The following is a 12,183-nucleotide window of genomic DNA, read 5'->3' on the forward strand; positions in this document are numbered from 1 at the left end:
AGAATTAATTGCTAGAAGCCGTCCTTTCAATCTAAAGCAACCTCTTCGCTGTCGAGAGCTTCCCCGCAGCCTGCCAGCGAGGAGACAACCGGAGGCGCTGCCTTCGACTCCGCCGAGCGAGGTGCGGAGGTGCAGACAAAACAGCGGCCAGGAGAAGGCTGCACCCGGCCGTCTCGGAGAGCCCGCGGCCGGAGAGCCGAGCTCTCCCTGCCGCTCGCAGGGAGGCCGCCTGCGGGACACCTGCGGGACGCGGCCGCCCCTCCGAGCCGCTGCCACCGCTCCTGCCCCGGGCGCCTTGAAACTTCATGAAGTCGCCCTCCAAGAGTGTGTTTGTTGCAGCCACAGAAGGCTGCGTGCAGCCCGATGTCGTGAAGCAGCGCGGATCGTCACGTTTAGCTCTGACTAGAATGGGTAAATTGGGATCTGTAGCTGCTGGCAGCCTTGTCCTTCATTTCCAAAGAAGTCATATTTTCGAGAGGGCTGATTGAAATAAAAACACGTGTTTATGTTTTTCCGTTTCTTAACTCCAAATTACGCCTAACGAAAGGATACAGTTTGATTTGTCATTTGTGTTTAGGGTATGCCGATGCGGAAAACTAAACAGGAGCCTAAGTCACTTGATTTGGTTTCTGTAAGCAAATAACACTCAAAAGCATAGCTGTAATTTACAATGAATTAAAATTGATTCTTTTCATCAGGCAAGAAAATAGGGAAATGTGAGGTCGTTAATTATTGAGGGAGGCGCTTCTCATTAAAGCGAACAATGTTACAATGCAGCACTGAGGAGCGGGAATGTGAATAATAATATCCGATACTTCAGCACTACTGTCTGGAAATACAAAAAAAAAAAAAGCCGCGCGAACAAGCCAGGCAACCAAAAGTTACGTTTGATAAACGCCGGGAGCGTTGCTAAGTGCAAAAAGCAATTACGGTGCTCTGCATACAGCAGCCCGTTTAGCTGGATGGATGCTCGATAAATACATAAATAAAATATCAAATTACAAACCTTATCAGCCATTTATGCCAAGCCACCCTGCTGACTTTAGCAGTTTAACCTTATGTTACCGTGTTTCTCGCTCCAAATGTAATTATTCTGATAAAAGAAGGTTCTGTTCCTAAATCAGAGCGGAGTTAGTTAAATACACTTGTTTATATTACAGCCTCATTCAATCAGGGCTTGAGTTTAGCGGCCAGGGGAGGGGGAGAGCTCTGCGAGGTGGAAAGTTCTCTGCCCTTTCTTCCCAGGGTCACGGCGCTGGAGAATTAGGGTTATATTGCTCCCAGGCGCGGCGCGCCCCGCTCCCGCGGCCCTTCCCCGGGCGGATCGGCCGGCCTGGATCGGCGGGGGGCGGCGGGGAGAGCCGGCCCGGCCGGGACCCCGGGATCGGGCCCGCCGGGCGCCGCCGGGAAGGGAAGGGAAGGGAAGGGAAGGGAAGGGAAGGGAAGGGAAGGGAAGGGAAGGGAAGGGAAGGGAAGGGAAGGGAAGGGAAGAGAGAAGGAGAGGAGAGGAGAAGGAGAGGAAGAGGAGAGAAGGAGGAGAGGAGAGAAGGAGGAGAGGAGAGGAGAGGAGAGGAGAGGAGAGGAGAGGAGAGGAGAGGAGAGCAAGGCAAGGCAAGGCAAGGCAAGGCAAGGCAAGGCAAGGCAAGGCAAGGCAAGTGCGGGGGGAGATGATCTCCCAGCGCCTAGCCTCTTGGCAGGCGCTCCTGTACGAAATTCAATCTCTATTTTTTATGAGAAGTAAACTGTCTAAATAAATTTTATTAGGGGCAACCAATATATTTTCTGGTAGTTCCCTTTGTTCCAGTTCTACGTGTGTGTAACAATCTAAAACCTATTTATTGAGGAAAAATCACTGGATCCGTCATAGAAAATCCTTTTACTTTGCTCTGAAGTGATTTCTGAAGACACTGGTGTCACTCTGAAGATTTTGGGCCATTGTGCTAAAGCCTTTCCTTGTTAGGAACTTCAGTTCCTATGATCATGTGGGGAATACCGTAAATTGTAAGAGGGAATGGACTTGACTGGCAGTTTTCTGGCTACGCTGGGAAAATGGAAAGATGACGGGGAATAAAATCCTTGTAAATACATCTCCGACGCTGCCCAGGTGAATTCAGGCACTTGACAAAACCGGAGTGCGCGGAAGCGGAATGCGATTAGGGTATTTTACATATGCCCCATTGTCATTTTCTTTCTGACACGCTTAAGTGTCGGCCTTGCCCGCTCTTTTCTCTCCCGCAGACTTCCTTCTCTGATTTCCCCCCTTCCCTTAAGACGATTGCGCTCTGAAGTCTTGGAAGAAATGATTTAGTTTGTTTATACTGCTATAAAAATCAAGAGCAATAGAAAAGTCATAAAATGAAGCGCGCTATCAATCACACCGCAACATTGTTATTCAGCAGTTACTAACAGAGATTGATAATCCTTTGATTTCATCCCGTTGTTATTACTCTGATGTGTCTGCACGCTAACCATTACACCTTTATTTATCGACCTGAAAGGTGCAACAACACGGGACAGCCGCACACGCACGCCCTGCCACCCTGCCCGCCGCACGCTGGGCAGAAGCCGGCTGCAGGCGCCTGCAGCGCCCGGCCACCTTTGCCGGTAGCTACGGCCAAAACGAGCCGCGCAGTCGCCCCGGCCCGCCCCGGCCACCCGCGCAACTCCGGCCCCAGGCAGGGCCCGACCCGCCGCGGCCGCCACAGGCTGCGCGACCCGCGGCTCCCGCTCGGCAGCGGGCCGGGGGCCGGCTCTCGGGGGTTTTCAGCGCCGGGGCTTCCCCCCTGCCCGGCGGCCGCACACAGACGGTGATTTTCCGAGGAAAGAGGCAAAGCGAGTGAGCCGTCTCCGCCGTCCCCCATCCAACCGGCAAAACAAGAACAAAATCCCGAAACTCCCACCCCCATCTCCACCTCTTTCTCTCTCCCTCTCTCTCTCTTTCCAGCTAAATTGTGGCCCGGCTCTGCGTGTCTCTCCCTGCTCTTAGCGGCCGTTCCCGGGCGCCCAGGTTCATTGCAACAGCCCGACGTCTCGAAAGCTGAACTGGATCAATGTGGCCTGAGCAGGGAGGAGGGAAAAAAAAAAAAAAAAAAAAAAGGCAGCAAAACTGCCCTGGAGATCGGCTGGCCGGTTCCTTTGTCTCCTTGTTCAGCCGCTGCCGAAACCCCTGCACATCTGAGCTGCAAACAAAACCACTCTTGCGTCTGTTCGCGTGCAGTATTTACAATGTTTTGTGTAAGTCAATTGGATGGCGGGAAAGAAAAAGCCATTGGCTCTGTATTATTTAACACAGACTTCACTGGGCTCCCTTTTTGGTGGAAGCTTTATTTGCACTAAATGAATAATCTTAATTGCATCACTTTTGAATTAAAAATCAATGTTAATCAAGTTGGAAGTAGTAAATATCAGTTTTCATTGTGCCCGGGTAGAGGGTATTTTTCTTGTTTTGCAAATAAAAATACAAGTCAAATAACTTTAAAAGGGCATTATGTTCTGCTACAAATACAATTGAAACGGATTGTTTAGGAGCGGATCAGAAATGGTACAGAATTTTGCACTTAATTTCCTCAGTTATCATTTACAATAAGAACCTCTTGGCTTGACAGCCAAGTCTAAACAGTAGTAAATTAGTACAAATTTATACTGATTTTACTCTAATAATCGTAATAAAAGCTTATAGATTTGGCACTAATTACATAAATGCCTAATGATCTTGAAAATTACTCTGGTTAGAAATATATTACTAATCTAAACTTTGTTGTTGGCTGGCTTTGAAAAATCAGAACATTAGAAATGGTTCGCTTCACTTGTGCAAAGCACTTTAAATTGTTCAAGTAGTTTAACATATTCAAGAGGAAAATAAAAAGCATTTAACTTTATTTACTGCTTTAAATTGAGTTTGTCGGCAAGCCGAACTTGGAAACTTTACCCTAAAAAACAGGGCTTACGGGCTTTTAAATCCCGGCCGGGGAGGCAGGGCTCGCCGGGCGGCCGGGACGCGCGGTGCTCGGCTCTCTTCCCCCGAGCTGCGCTGCGCTTGTGCACCGAGCGGGGCCGGGACGGGGCGGCGGGGAGCCCCGGGGCCGGGGCAGCCCCTGCGGCCCGGGCCGCTGCGGGAACTCCCGCAGCGAGGTCTCTTCCTTCACCGCCCAGCAGCCAAAAGTTTCTCCTCCCTCACCGCCCAGCAGCCGTCGGGGCCCGGCGGCGGGTGGGTGAGAGCCGGGCCGCGGTCTCCGCCGCCGCCCCGACCCCGGTCCCCGGGGCGGCCGGCGAGCGGGGCCAGCGCTGCCCGCCCCCGCGCCGCGCCGCGCCGCGCAGCCGCCCGCGCTCGCCCACTTACATCCCCCCGGTGCGCGCTGGGCTTGCGAGCCACCCCCGGGAGCCTGAGCGGCCGGGTCGGAGGGTGCGCTCCCAGGAGGCGCTAAAAAAGAAGGAAAAAACAGAAGGAAAAACAATAAACCAGAGGCGACCCGCAGCGGGAGGAGGGTGGCAAATGCGCATTTGGAGAGAAGGGCAGAGGGGGGAGAGGGCGGCGGAGGCGAGCGGAGCAGGGGAAGGGAGCGGCGGCGCGGTGCGGGCCGGGGCGGCGGGAGGCCGGGGCGGCGGCGGCGGCGGCGGGCGGGCGGCGGGCGGGCGGCGGGCGGGCGGAGCGGGGCGCTCCGGGCGCTGACATTTGCAGGCTGCCCTCCTGATTGGTCCCCGCGCCGAGCTGCTCACGGGTTCATTGAAGTGTTAAGCACCTCCCCGTCTCTCTAAAGGACATTATAATGCAAGAGACCCCCTTTTTAACCACACACCGAATTTTCTTTCATTTAGGCGATCTATACATATATATCTTATATCTTATATCTATTTTAAATAACTTAAGGCCGCTAAAATTTGGGGGGGAACAGCCTTCGCCCTGGAGCGGTGCGCGATGCTGTCTCACGCCGACCTCCTGGACGCCCGTCTCGGTGAGTTTCCCCCAGCACCCCCCCGCCCCGCGGCGGCTGCACCGGCGGCGGCGGCGGCGAGCGGGGAGGAAGCCGGGGCAGGAAATTGACAATTTGTTCCTTATTTTACCTTAATGCGATCTAAATGGGCTAATTCCTTTAAAAGTAATTGTACTGTATTAAAGTTTAATTTGATTTAACATCAAAAAAAAAAAAAAAAAGAGAGAGAGAGAGGGAGACCTACGGAGTATGTAGATCTACAGCGAGCCGTGGATCATTTAATTTCTCTCTCTCCTGTTTTTATATACATACCTACACGTTATTGCTACGACGATGATGATTATTATTATTTTAGGACAGTTGAGCTCGGTGGTATTTACGGAGGAGTTCTGGGTGGCCTTTTCCTGCTCGCCTGCTCGCTTTCCTCTCCCCTTCTCTTCCTTTAAAGAACAGAGAAATATCTTTATCTGCCTATTTATGGTTATTCACGCGTTTGTTTAGAGGAGCGGAGGGAGGAGAGGGGAAAGATCGGCGAGGGTGACCGAGGTCCCCGCGCATCTGTCGGGGAGGTAGGGCTCCCGGCAGCAGGGCGGCTCGAGTGTTATTTCTTTCTCTCCATCTCTTTCTTTTACTAGCCCCGCTGGAAAACCCAACCTGAACCCAGCAAAACTTGCCCTCCCCCCCTTCCCCTCCCTTGGTCTCGCAAGGGGAGGCCCGGCAGGGAGCTGGTTATTTAAGGAGGAAGAGGAGCTGCTCGGTGTAAAGTTTTCTCTCCCCCGCCCGGGTTGCGCCGGGCCGGGGGCTCTGCGCGCCGCGGAGCCGAGCCGGGCTGCGGGGCTGGCGGGCGGCCGGGGGGCGGCGGGGGGCGGCGGGGCGGAGGCGGTGGCGGTGGCCGGATGCCTCTCGCCCGCTCGGTGCGCCGGGAGGCGGCTGCGGCGGACACATGCCCGGCTGCAGGGGAGTGACCGCGGCTCCTTTGCTTCCGCAGGGATGAAAGATGCGGCCGAGCTGCTGGGACACCGGGAGGCGGTGAAGTGTCGGCTGGGCGTAGGGGGCTCGGATCCGGGGGGACACCCGGGAGACATGGCTCCCAACTCGGACACGGTGGAAGGGACCACCCTGCTGCCGGGGGAGGACATCACCACGGTGGGATCCAACCCCAGCTCCTTAGCCGTCAGCGCCAAAGACCCCGACAAGCAGCAAGGCCAGCAGGGCGGCCAGAACCCCAGCCAGGCTGGGCAGCAGCAGGGGCAGCAGAAGCAGAAGCGGCACCGCACCCGCTTCACGCCGGCGCAGCTCAACGAGCTGGAGAGGAGCTTCGCCAAGACCCACTACCCAGACATCTTCATGCGGGAAGAGCTGGCCTTGCGCATCGGCCTCACCGAGTCCCGGGTGCAGGTATGAGCAGCCGACCCGCGCAGTGCCGCGCCCGCCGGCCCCTTCCCCGGGCGCACCGACGGCGGCGCGGCCGGCCGGCGGCGAGGCCAGGCACAGCGGGGCGGGGGGTGGGCGCTCCCAAACCTCAGCCCGACGGCGGGGGAAGAAACGCACCCCTGAGCGCAACAGTTTGGTCAGGAAGCCTTGACGCCGGACACCCCCCGCCCTCCCTTCCGCAAAGCTGTCCCCTTGGGGTGCCCCCTTGTCCCCCGCCCGCCTGCAGCGCGGTGCTCCCGAGCGGGGCGCGGGCGGAGCTTCCCCCCGCTCTACGGCCCAGCCCGGGGCAGGAACGAGCCCGGGGAGGCAGAGCCCGAGGGGGGGCGAGTCTCGGCCCTGGCGGTGGCTCGGCGCTAAGCGGCGAGCCCGAACCGCCGCGGGTTGCCCTGTTCCCCGCCGCGGGGTCCGGCGGCGGCCGCGGCGCGGGGCCGCTGTCCAGGGTGCTGCGGCGGCTGCGGCGGCGCCCCGCGGCGCCACTGTCCAGGGTGCTGCCGGCGGCACGGCCGCGGGGCCGCCAGCGCCGGGATGGCGCGTCCCCCGGAGCCCGCCGCCGGGAGGGTCGGGGTGGGGGTCGGGGGAAGGCACACAGGCTCGGGAAAAGGCGCTTCGGTAAAAGGCGGTTGTATCCGGACTCGGCGTTTCCCCGCAGTGGCTCTTACGATGCCTGGGGACGGCAGGGGTAGCGAGCAACTTCAGCATCTAGGGAGCACTTTGTTCTCTGAAGTACGTACGCGTGCACGCAGACACACATAGATTTGCACACAGGCACATGAGACACTATTTAGTCAAATAAATGTAAACGAAATTTGGAAAATGGGGAGGTGGATCCAGCCGCTAGGCTGCTCAGCTGCGGCTTTTGCGTGTAGCGGGGTATTTTAGCGACTTTCTAGGCGAGTCCCTTCCGAGGAACGAAAGCCTGCACAATGGAAGCACTTGCGGGATGTGCATCCCTGCTCAGCACAGCACACCGCGAACGCCGCTGCACTTTACTGCAGGCGGTGTTCAAAATCCCTCTCGGCAAGCCTAGGCTCCTCCGCGAAATAAAGACCCGTCAAAAGAAATCCCTAAAATGAACGTTTTCACGAACGGAAAACGACTCCGTTGTCGAATGTGACAGAAAATGCACGTCTGCTTTTAAAAAGTAAAACAATTTGACTCAACCTACACAGGGCTGTAATTAGTTTAAATTAAAAAAGAAATTAGATTCACAAATAAAATATAATTGGACAACTGACTCTATGAAAAAAGAAAACGAGGTCTATTAAACTTTATTGGGTTTCCCAAAGGTTAATGATACCAATTTCAATATTAGGAGTGTGGTAAATGAAGTAAAATATAAAATATAAAATGGAAATAGTTATTTTCTAACAGCACATCAAAGAAATTCGTAGGAAGAAAGACAAAGTGTTTTAATGGCCTCGGCATAATCTTAAACCAATGCTAATAGCTCGAGACTGCTGATAAAACAGTTTAATAGAGTGGCAATTTTAATATTTTTTACAATAATGTTCTGTAGTTTAAAAAGTAATCAGATCAACATAACCTTCTTAATTAACACTTCAAAATGATTAACATTATGTAATCTAAGGCAAAATGATTTATGTAAAATGTATTTACTTCACAATCCGATGTATCACTGCTCCTTGACCAAATTTAAATTAAATAGTAATTGGTTGATGTTCTTATATGAGTACTTTACAGTTTTCTTTATAGTTAACAGATTGCCTACACATTCCTTGCAGTATGTGGTCTCCACACTGATTAAGGGATGCTCCAAATAGTTAATTTATAGCGGCTGTATATGTTTTTAAGGGTTTTAGATGCTAGGATAAATCACCTCTTTCCTCATTTTAGATCTATATTTAATGCATATGATACATTTAAATAATTATTAAAGCGGCTGGTGCTTAAACGGGAGTCCAATTCCACGTCTGATATTGCTCTGCTTTTCAGGCTGGTGTAATAAAACCATTCTTTTTATAGCATGCCATTATTAGAAACCAATTTCAGAATTATTTATAACCTGGAATGGCTTATTAAGCAGCAATGCGAGAATCATGCAAATTACGCGATCAAATGCAATATAATAAGCATAATCATTAGTCTCTAGCACGGATTAATTAACTTTCAATATTTTATTTACATAAAAACCAAATCAGTGAAATAACTTCTGCACAGTCAGGCTTGCCTTTCAATATTTTATACGAACAAAAATAATGTGCTGTAATTCCATTGACCGTGTCCCCCACAATGGTCCCGTCACCTGCCACATCTTAATAGGGGACAAGCTGAGAGTATTTTCTAGTTTTCTAATGGAATGAGAAATTGCATTTTCTTCCTCTCCCAGCACTATTAAAGTGTAATGAATTCGGCCCAGAGTTCACGGCTGGCTGATCGAAATGAACCTGAGATCTGAGCTTTAATACAGCTCTCCAGATTTCCTACCAAATCTTCACATTAATCATCTGCTGGATTCCAATGAGATCTTCATAAAGCTTCGGCTCCTGGGGAAAAAAAAAAAAAAAGAAAAAAAAGAAGAAAAACAAAAGTGATATTGTCTCCCCTTCTCTCTCTCTCCCTAACCCATTTATAGCTGGGGAATTAAATGGGCTATATATTTTAAAATACATTTACAGTATGTCTATATTACTGTAACAGCAGACATCATCAAGGTAGATTTTTAGGTTCCAACCTCCATTAGATTCTCACTGTTGTATTAATAATTTTCAGGGGCTAGTTGCATTTTAAAAGGAGTCCAAAGTTGCCAAACGCTCGTGGTATATATATTGCTAGAGCTGTCATGTGTGCATTTTCAAAATCTCCCCCAGGTTTTCCCTGCGTTTTAATCTGTCATGCACTCGTTTTCAACTGGAAACATTCACATTTTAAAAGCATATGCAGCGCAGCTATGAGCTGAGGCGGTCAGACCTGATGGAGATTCTTTACACCACCAGTAAACCATGAAACATAAAAAGATCTCGTAGCCGCAATTTAACTATTAACCCTAAAACGTAATTGAACGCGGTTTTTCGACTATCCATGTAACAGTTAGCTCCCTAACGGCTGCTCATTCCCGCTAACGGCCGCCCGTCCCGCTCCGCCCGGGCAGGCAGCGCGAAGCGCCGGGCTGCGGCAGGCCCGGGCACCGCGCCCGCCCGCGCTTCGAGCGGACCCGGCTTCTCCCCCCGACGACCACCCCGCTGCTTTCGGCCCCGGTGCGGCGTCACCCCCGCCGGCACCACGCGCACCCGCTCACCTAAACCACTTTTCTTTTTTTAAAATCCCCAAACCCGGGCGGTTTCCTGCCCCGGCACGCAGGGGGCTGGCCCGGGGCGAGGCTCCCCGCCCCGCCGCGCCCCGCTCCGGTGGCGGCGGGGGAGCGCTTCCACGCAAGGGCAAGAGCCGTGGGGCGGTCATTTATTTTCTGTCTGTGTTACTGTGTTCCTCGGGGGGAGGCCAGGCTCCTCTGCCGGAGCCTCCCCCCGAGGGAGGGAGGCCGCAGGCGGCCCCGTCCCGGGACGGACACATCGATCAGTTTCCCTTATAGAAAGTTCCAGCGGCGACGGGGACACGCGTGGGGCTGCGGGTGTGACGAGCGGCCGCGGGGGGAGAGGCTCGGGGGGGCGGCGGGACACGGGGCGGAGGCCGGGGCGGGAGCGGCGGCCGCCGTTTCAGCGAGCCGCGCCCCGGCCGCACGGCGGGGGGGTCGCGGCTAACGGTGCGTGTCGCTGCCCGCCGCCCGCAGGTCTGGTTCCAGAACCGTCGGGCCAAGTGGAAGAAGCGCAAGAAGACCACCAACGTCTTCCGCGCCCCGGGCACGCTGCTGCCGACGCCGGGGCTGCCGCAGTTCCCCTCGGCCGCCGCCGCCGCCGCCGCCGCCATGGGCGACAGCCTCTGCTCCTTCCACGCCAACGACACCCGCTGGGCCGCCGCCGCCATGCCGGGCGTGTCGCAGCTGCCGCTGCCGCCGGCGCTGGGCCGGCAGCAGGCCATGGCGCAGTCCCTCTCCCAGTGCAGCCTGGCGGCCGGGCCGCCGCCCAACTCCATGGGCCTCTCCAACAGCCTGGCGGGCTCCAACGGCGCCGGGCTGCAGTCGCACCTCTACCAGCCCGCCTTCCCCGGCATGGTGCCCGCCTCCCTGCCCGGCCCCAGCAACGTGACGGGCTCGCCCCAGCTCTGCAGCTCCCCGGACAGCAGCGACGTGTGGCGGGGAACCAGCATCGCCTCCCTTCGCCGCAAAGCACTAGAGCACACAGTCTCCATGAGCTTCACCTAATGGCCGCCGCCTCGCCGCCTGCCAACGCCGCCGCCGCCGCCTCGCCCCGCGCCCCCGCCTCGCCCGCCCGCCCCGGCCCGCCCCTGCCCCCCGCCTTCCCCCACCTGACTTACCAGGCAGTCGACTCAGGATCTGAAATCAGCCGCCAACGCACTGGTTTGTGGGCCGAGAAACGCCCTCCCCCCCCCCCCCCCGCCCCCGCGCTTCCCCCGCGCATCCCTCCCGTCCCCCGCGGCCCGGCGCGGCCCGGCCCGGCGCGGCCGGCGGCCCCCCCCCCCCTCCCCGGCGGCGGGAGGGCTCGGGGCCTGCCCGCGCCCGGCCCGGCCTCCCTCCCTCGCCACGACTCGGCGCTCCCGCCGGCCGCCCGGCCGGCTTTGCAAAGAAATGCGTTTTGGTTTTGTTTCCTTAATTTTTATGGTTTATTTAAGAGCAGCCGTCTGCCGCCGGCCCCCTCCGCTGCGAGGGCGCCGTCGGGGGGCGGCCGGGCGGGCTGGCGGAGCGGCACGGAGACCCCAGAGCGAATCAAATCCGCATTTGATAATGCATTTATAAGCCAGAGAGAGGGAGAGAAATGGGGAAAAAGAAAAAAAAAAGTTTTTTTTTGTAAAAGTAAAACACACGGGGGGAAAAAAAGGCAAAAACAAAAAAAAGGAAGCAAGAGTACTTCCCTTTTTCGATTTCGATACAGTCGAGTTGCCGATCCGCCCCACCTTTATTTAGGCGTTCATTTACGTTCCTGCTGCTATTGTCCCTCCTGCATCTTCCGCTGCCGCCGGCGGAGGCGCCGCCGCGGCCCCCGCCCCGCCCGGCCCGGCCCGGCCCGGTCCGGCCCGGTCCGGCCCCGCGGCCCGCCCGCCTGCATGTGCCGGTCACCCCGCCGCAGGGCAGGGCCGCTGGAGGAATGAACAAACGATGTGAAATAGGATGTTTTGTGTAGATGAAGCATTCTTGTTACATACTGGTCGATTCGTGATATGTTTTAACTTATTGTCTGTGCTTATTTATTGCATTTTGGGTTTCTTAATGAATGTTTGAGCTAATATAAAAGATATTCATTGACTTTTCCGGACACGTTTATATCAAGTTAATGTAAATGGATAAATAAAATCATTTTCAGTATGTGATATGAAGAATTATAGGTTTTGATGTGGCGTGTGAGATATGAGAGGTGTCTTGAACTGCAGGCAAAAAAAAAAAAAAAAAGACGGGACTCTTTCTGTGGAATTTACCGAGTCCTTTGTCACAAGTTTGGGGATAGTTTGCTTGCTTGAATTTTGCATTGAAGCCTTTCATTTGTCACAATTTTAATACTTCATGATAATAAACTTTTGTTAATCTTTCTGTGTGATTGGTCTTTAAACTGCAAGACAGAAGTTCCGCCGCGAGGCGAGGCGGAGAGCGAGGGGGAGCGGGGCGGCGGGAGGCCGGGGCGGGGCGGGCAGCGGGGGCACCTGCCCGGGGCCGGGCCGGCAGCCAGCGCCGCCCGCCCCGGAGCGCCGCGGGGCCGGTGCGGGGCCGGGGGCCGAGGGCTGGGGCTGCAGC

The 12,183-nt window shown here is 55.2% G+C and overlaps 1 protein-coding gene across 1 annotated transcript; it reads left to right on the plus strand.

The window, feature by feature from the left end:
* Positions 1–4,915: 4,915 nt before the first annotated feature.
* Positions 4,916–10,641, plus strand: OTP (orthopedia homeobox). The gene is made up of 3 exons (XM_075527379.1): positions 4,916–4,952; positions 5,920–6,329; positions 10,111–10,641. The coding sequence occupies exons 1-3, from the start codon at positions 4,916–4,918 to the stop codon at positions 10,639–10,641; spliced, it is 978 nt and encodes a 325-aa protein (XP_075383494.1).
* Positions 10,642–12,183: the final 1,542 nt, after the last annotated feature.

This window comes from Mycteria americana, chromosome Z, assembly GCF_035582795.1.
Source record: "Mycteria americana isolate JAX WOST 10 ecotype Jacksonville Zoo and Gardens chromosome Z, USCA_MyAme_1.0, whole genome shotgun sequence".
Lineage (NCBI taxonomy): Eukaryota > Metazoa > Chordata > Aves > Ciconiiformes > Ciconiidae > Mycteria > Mycteria americana.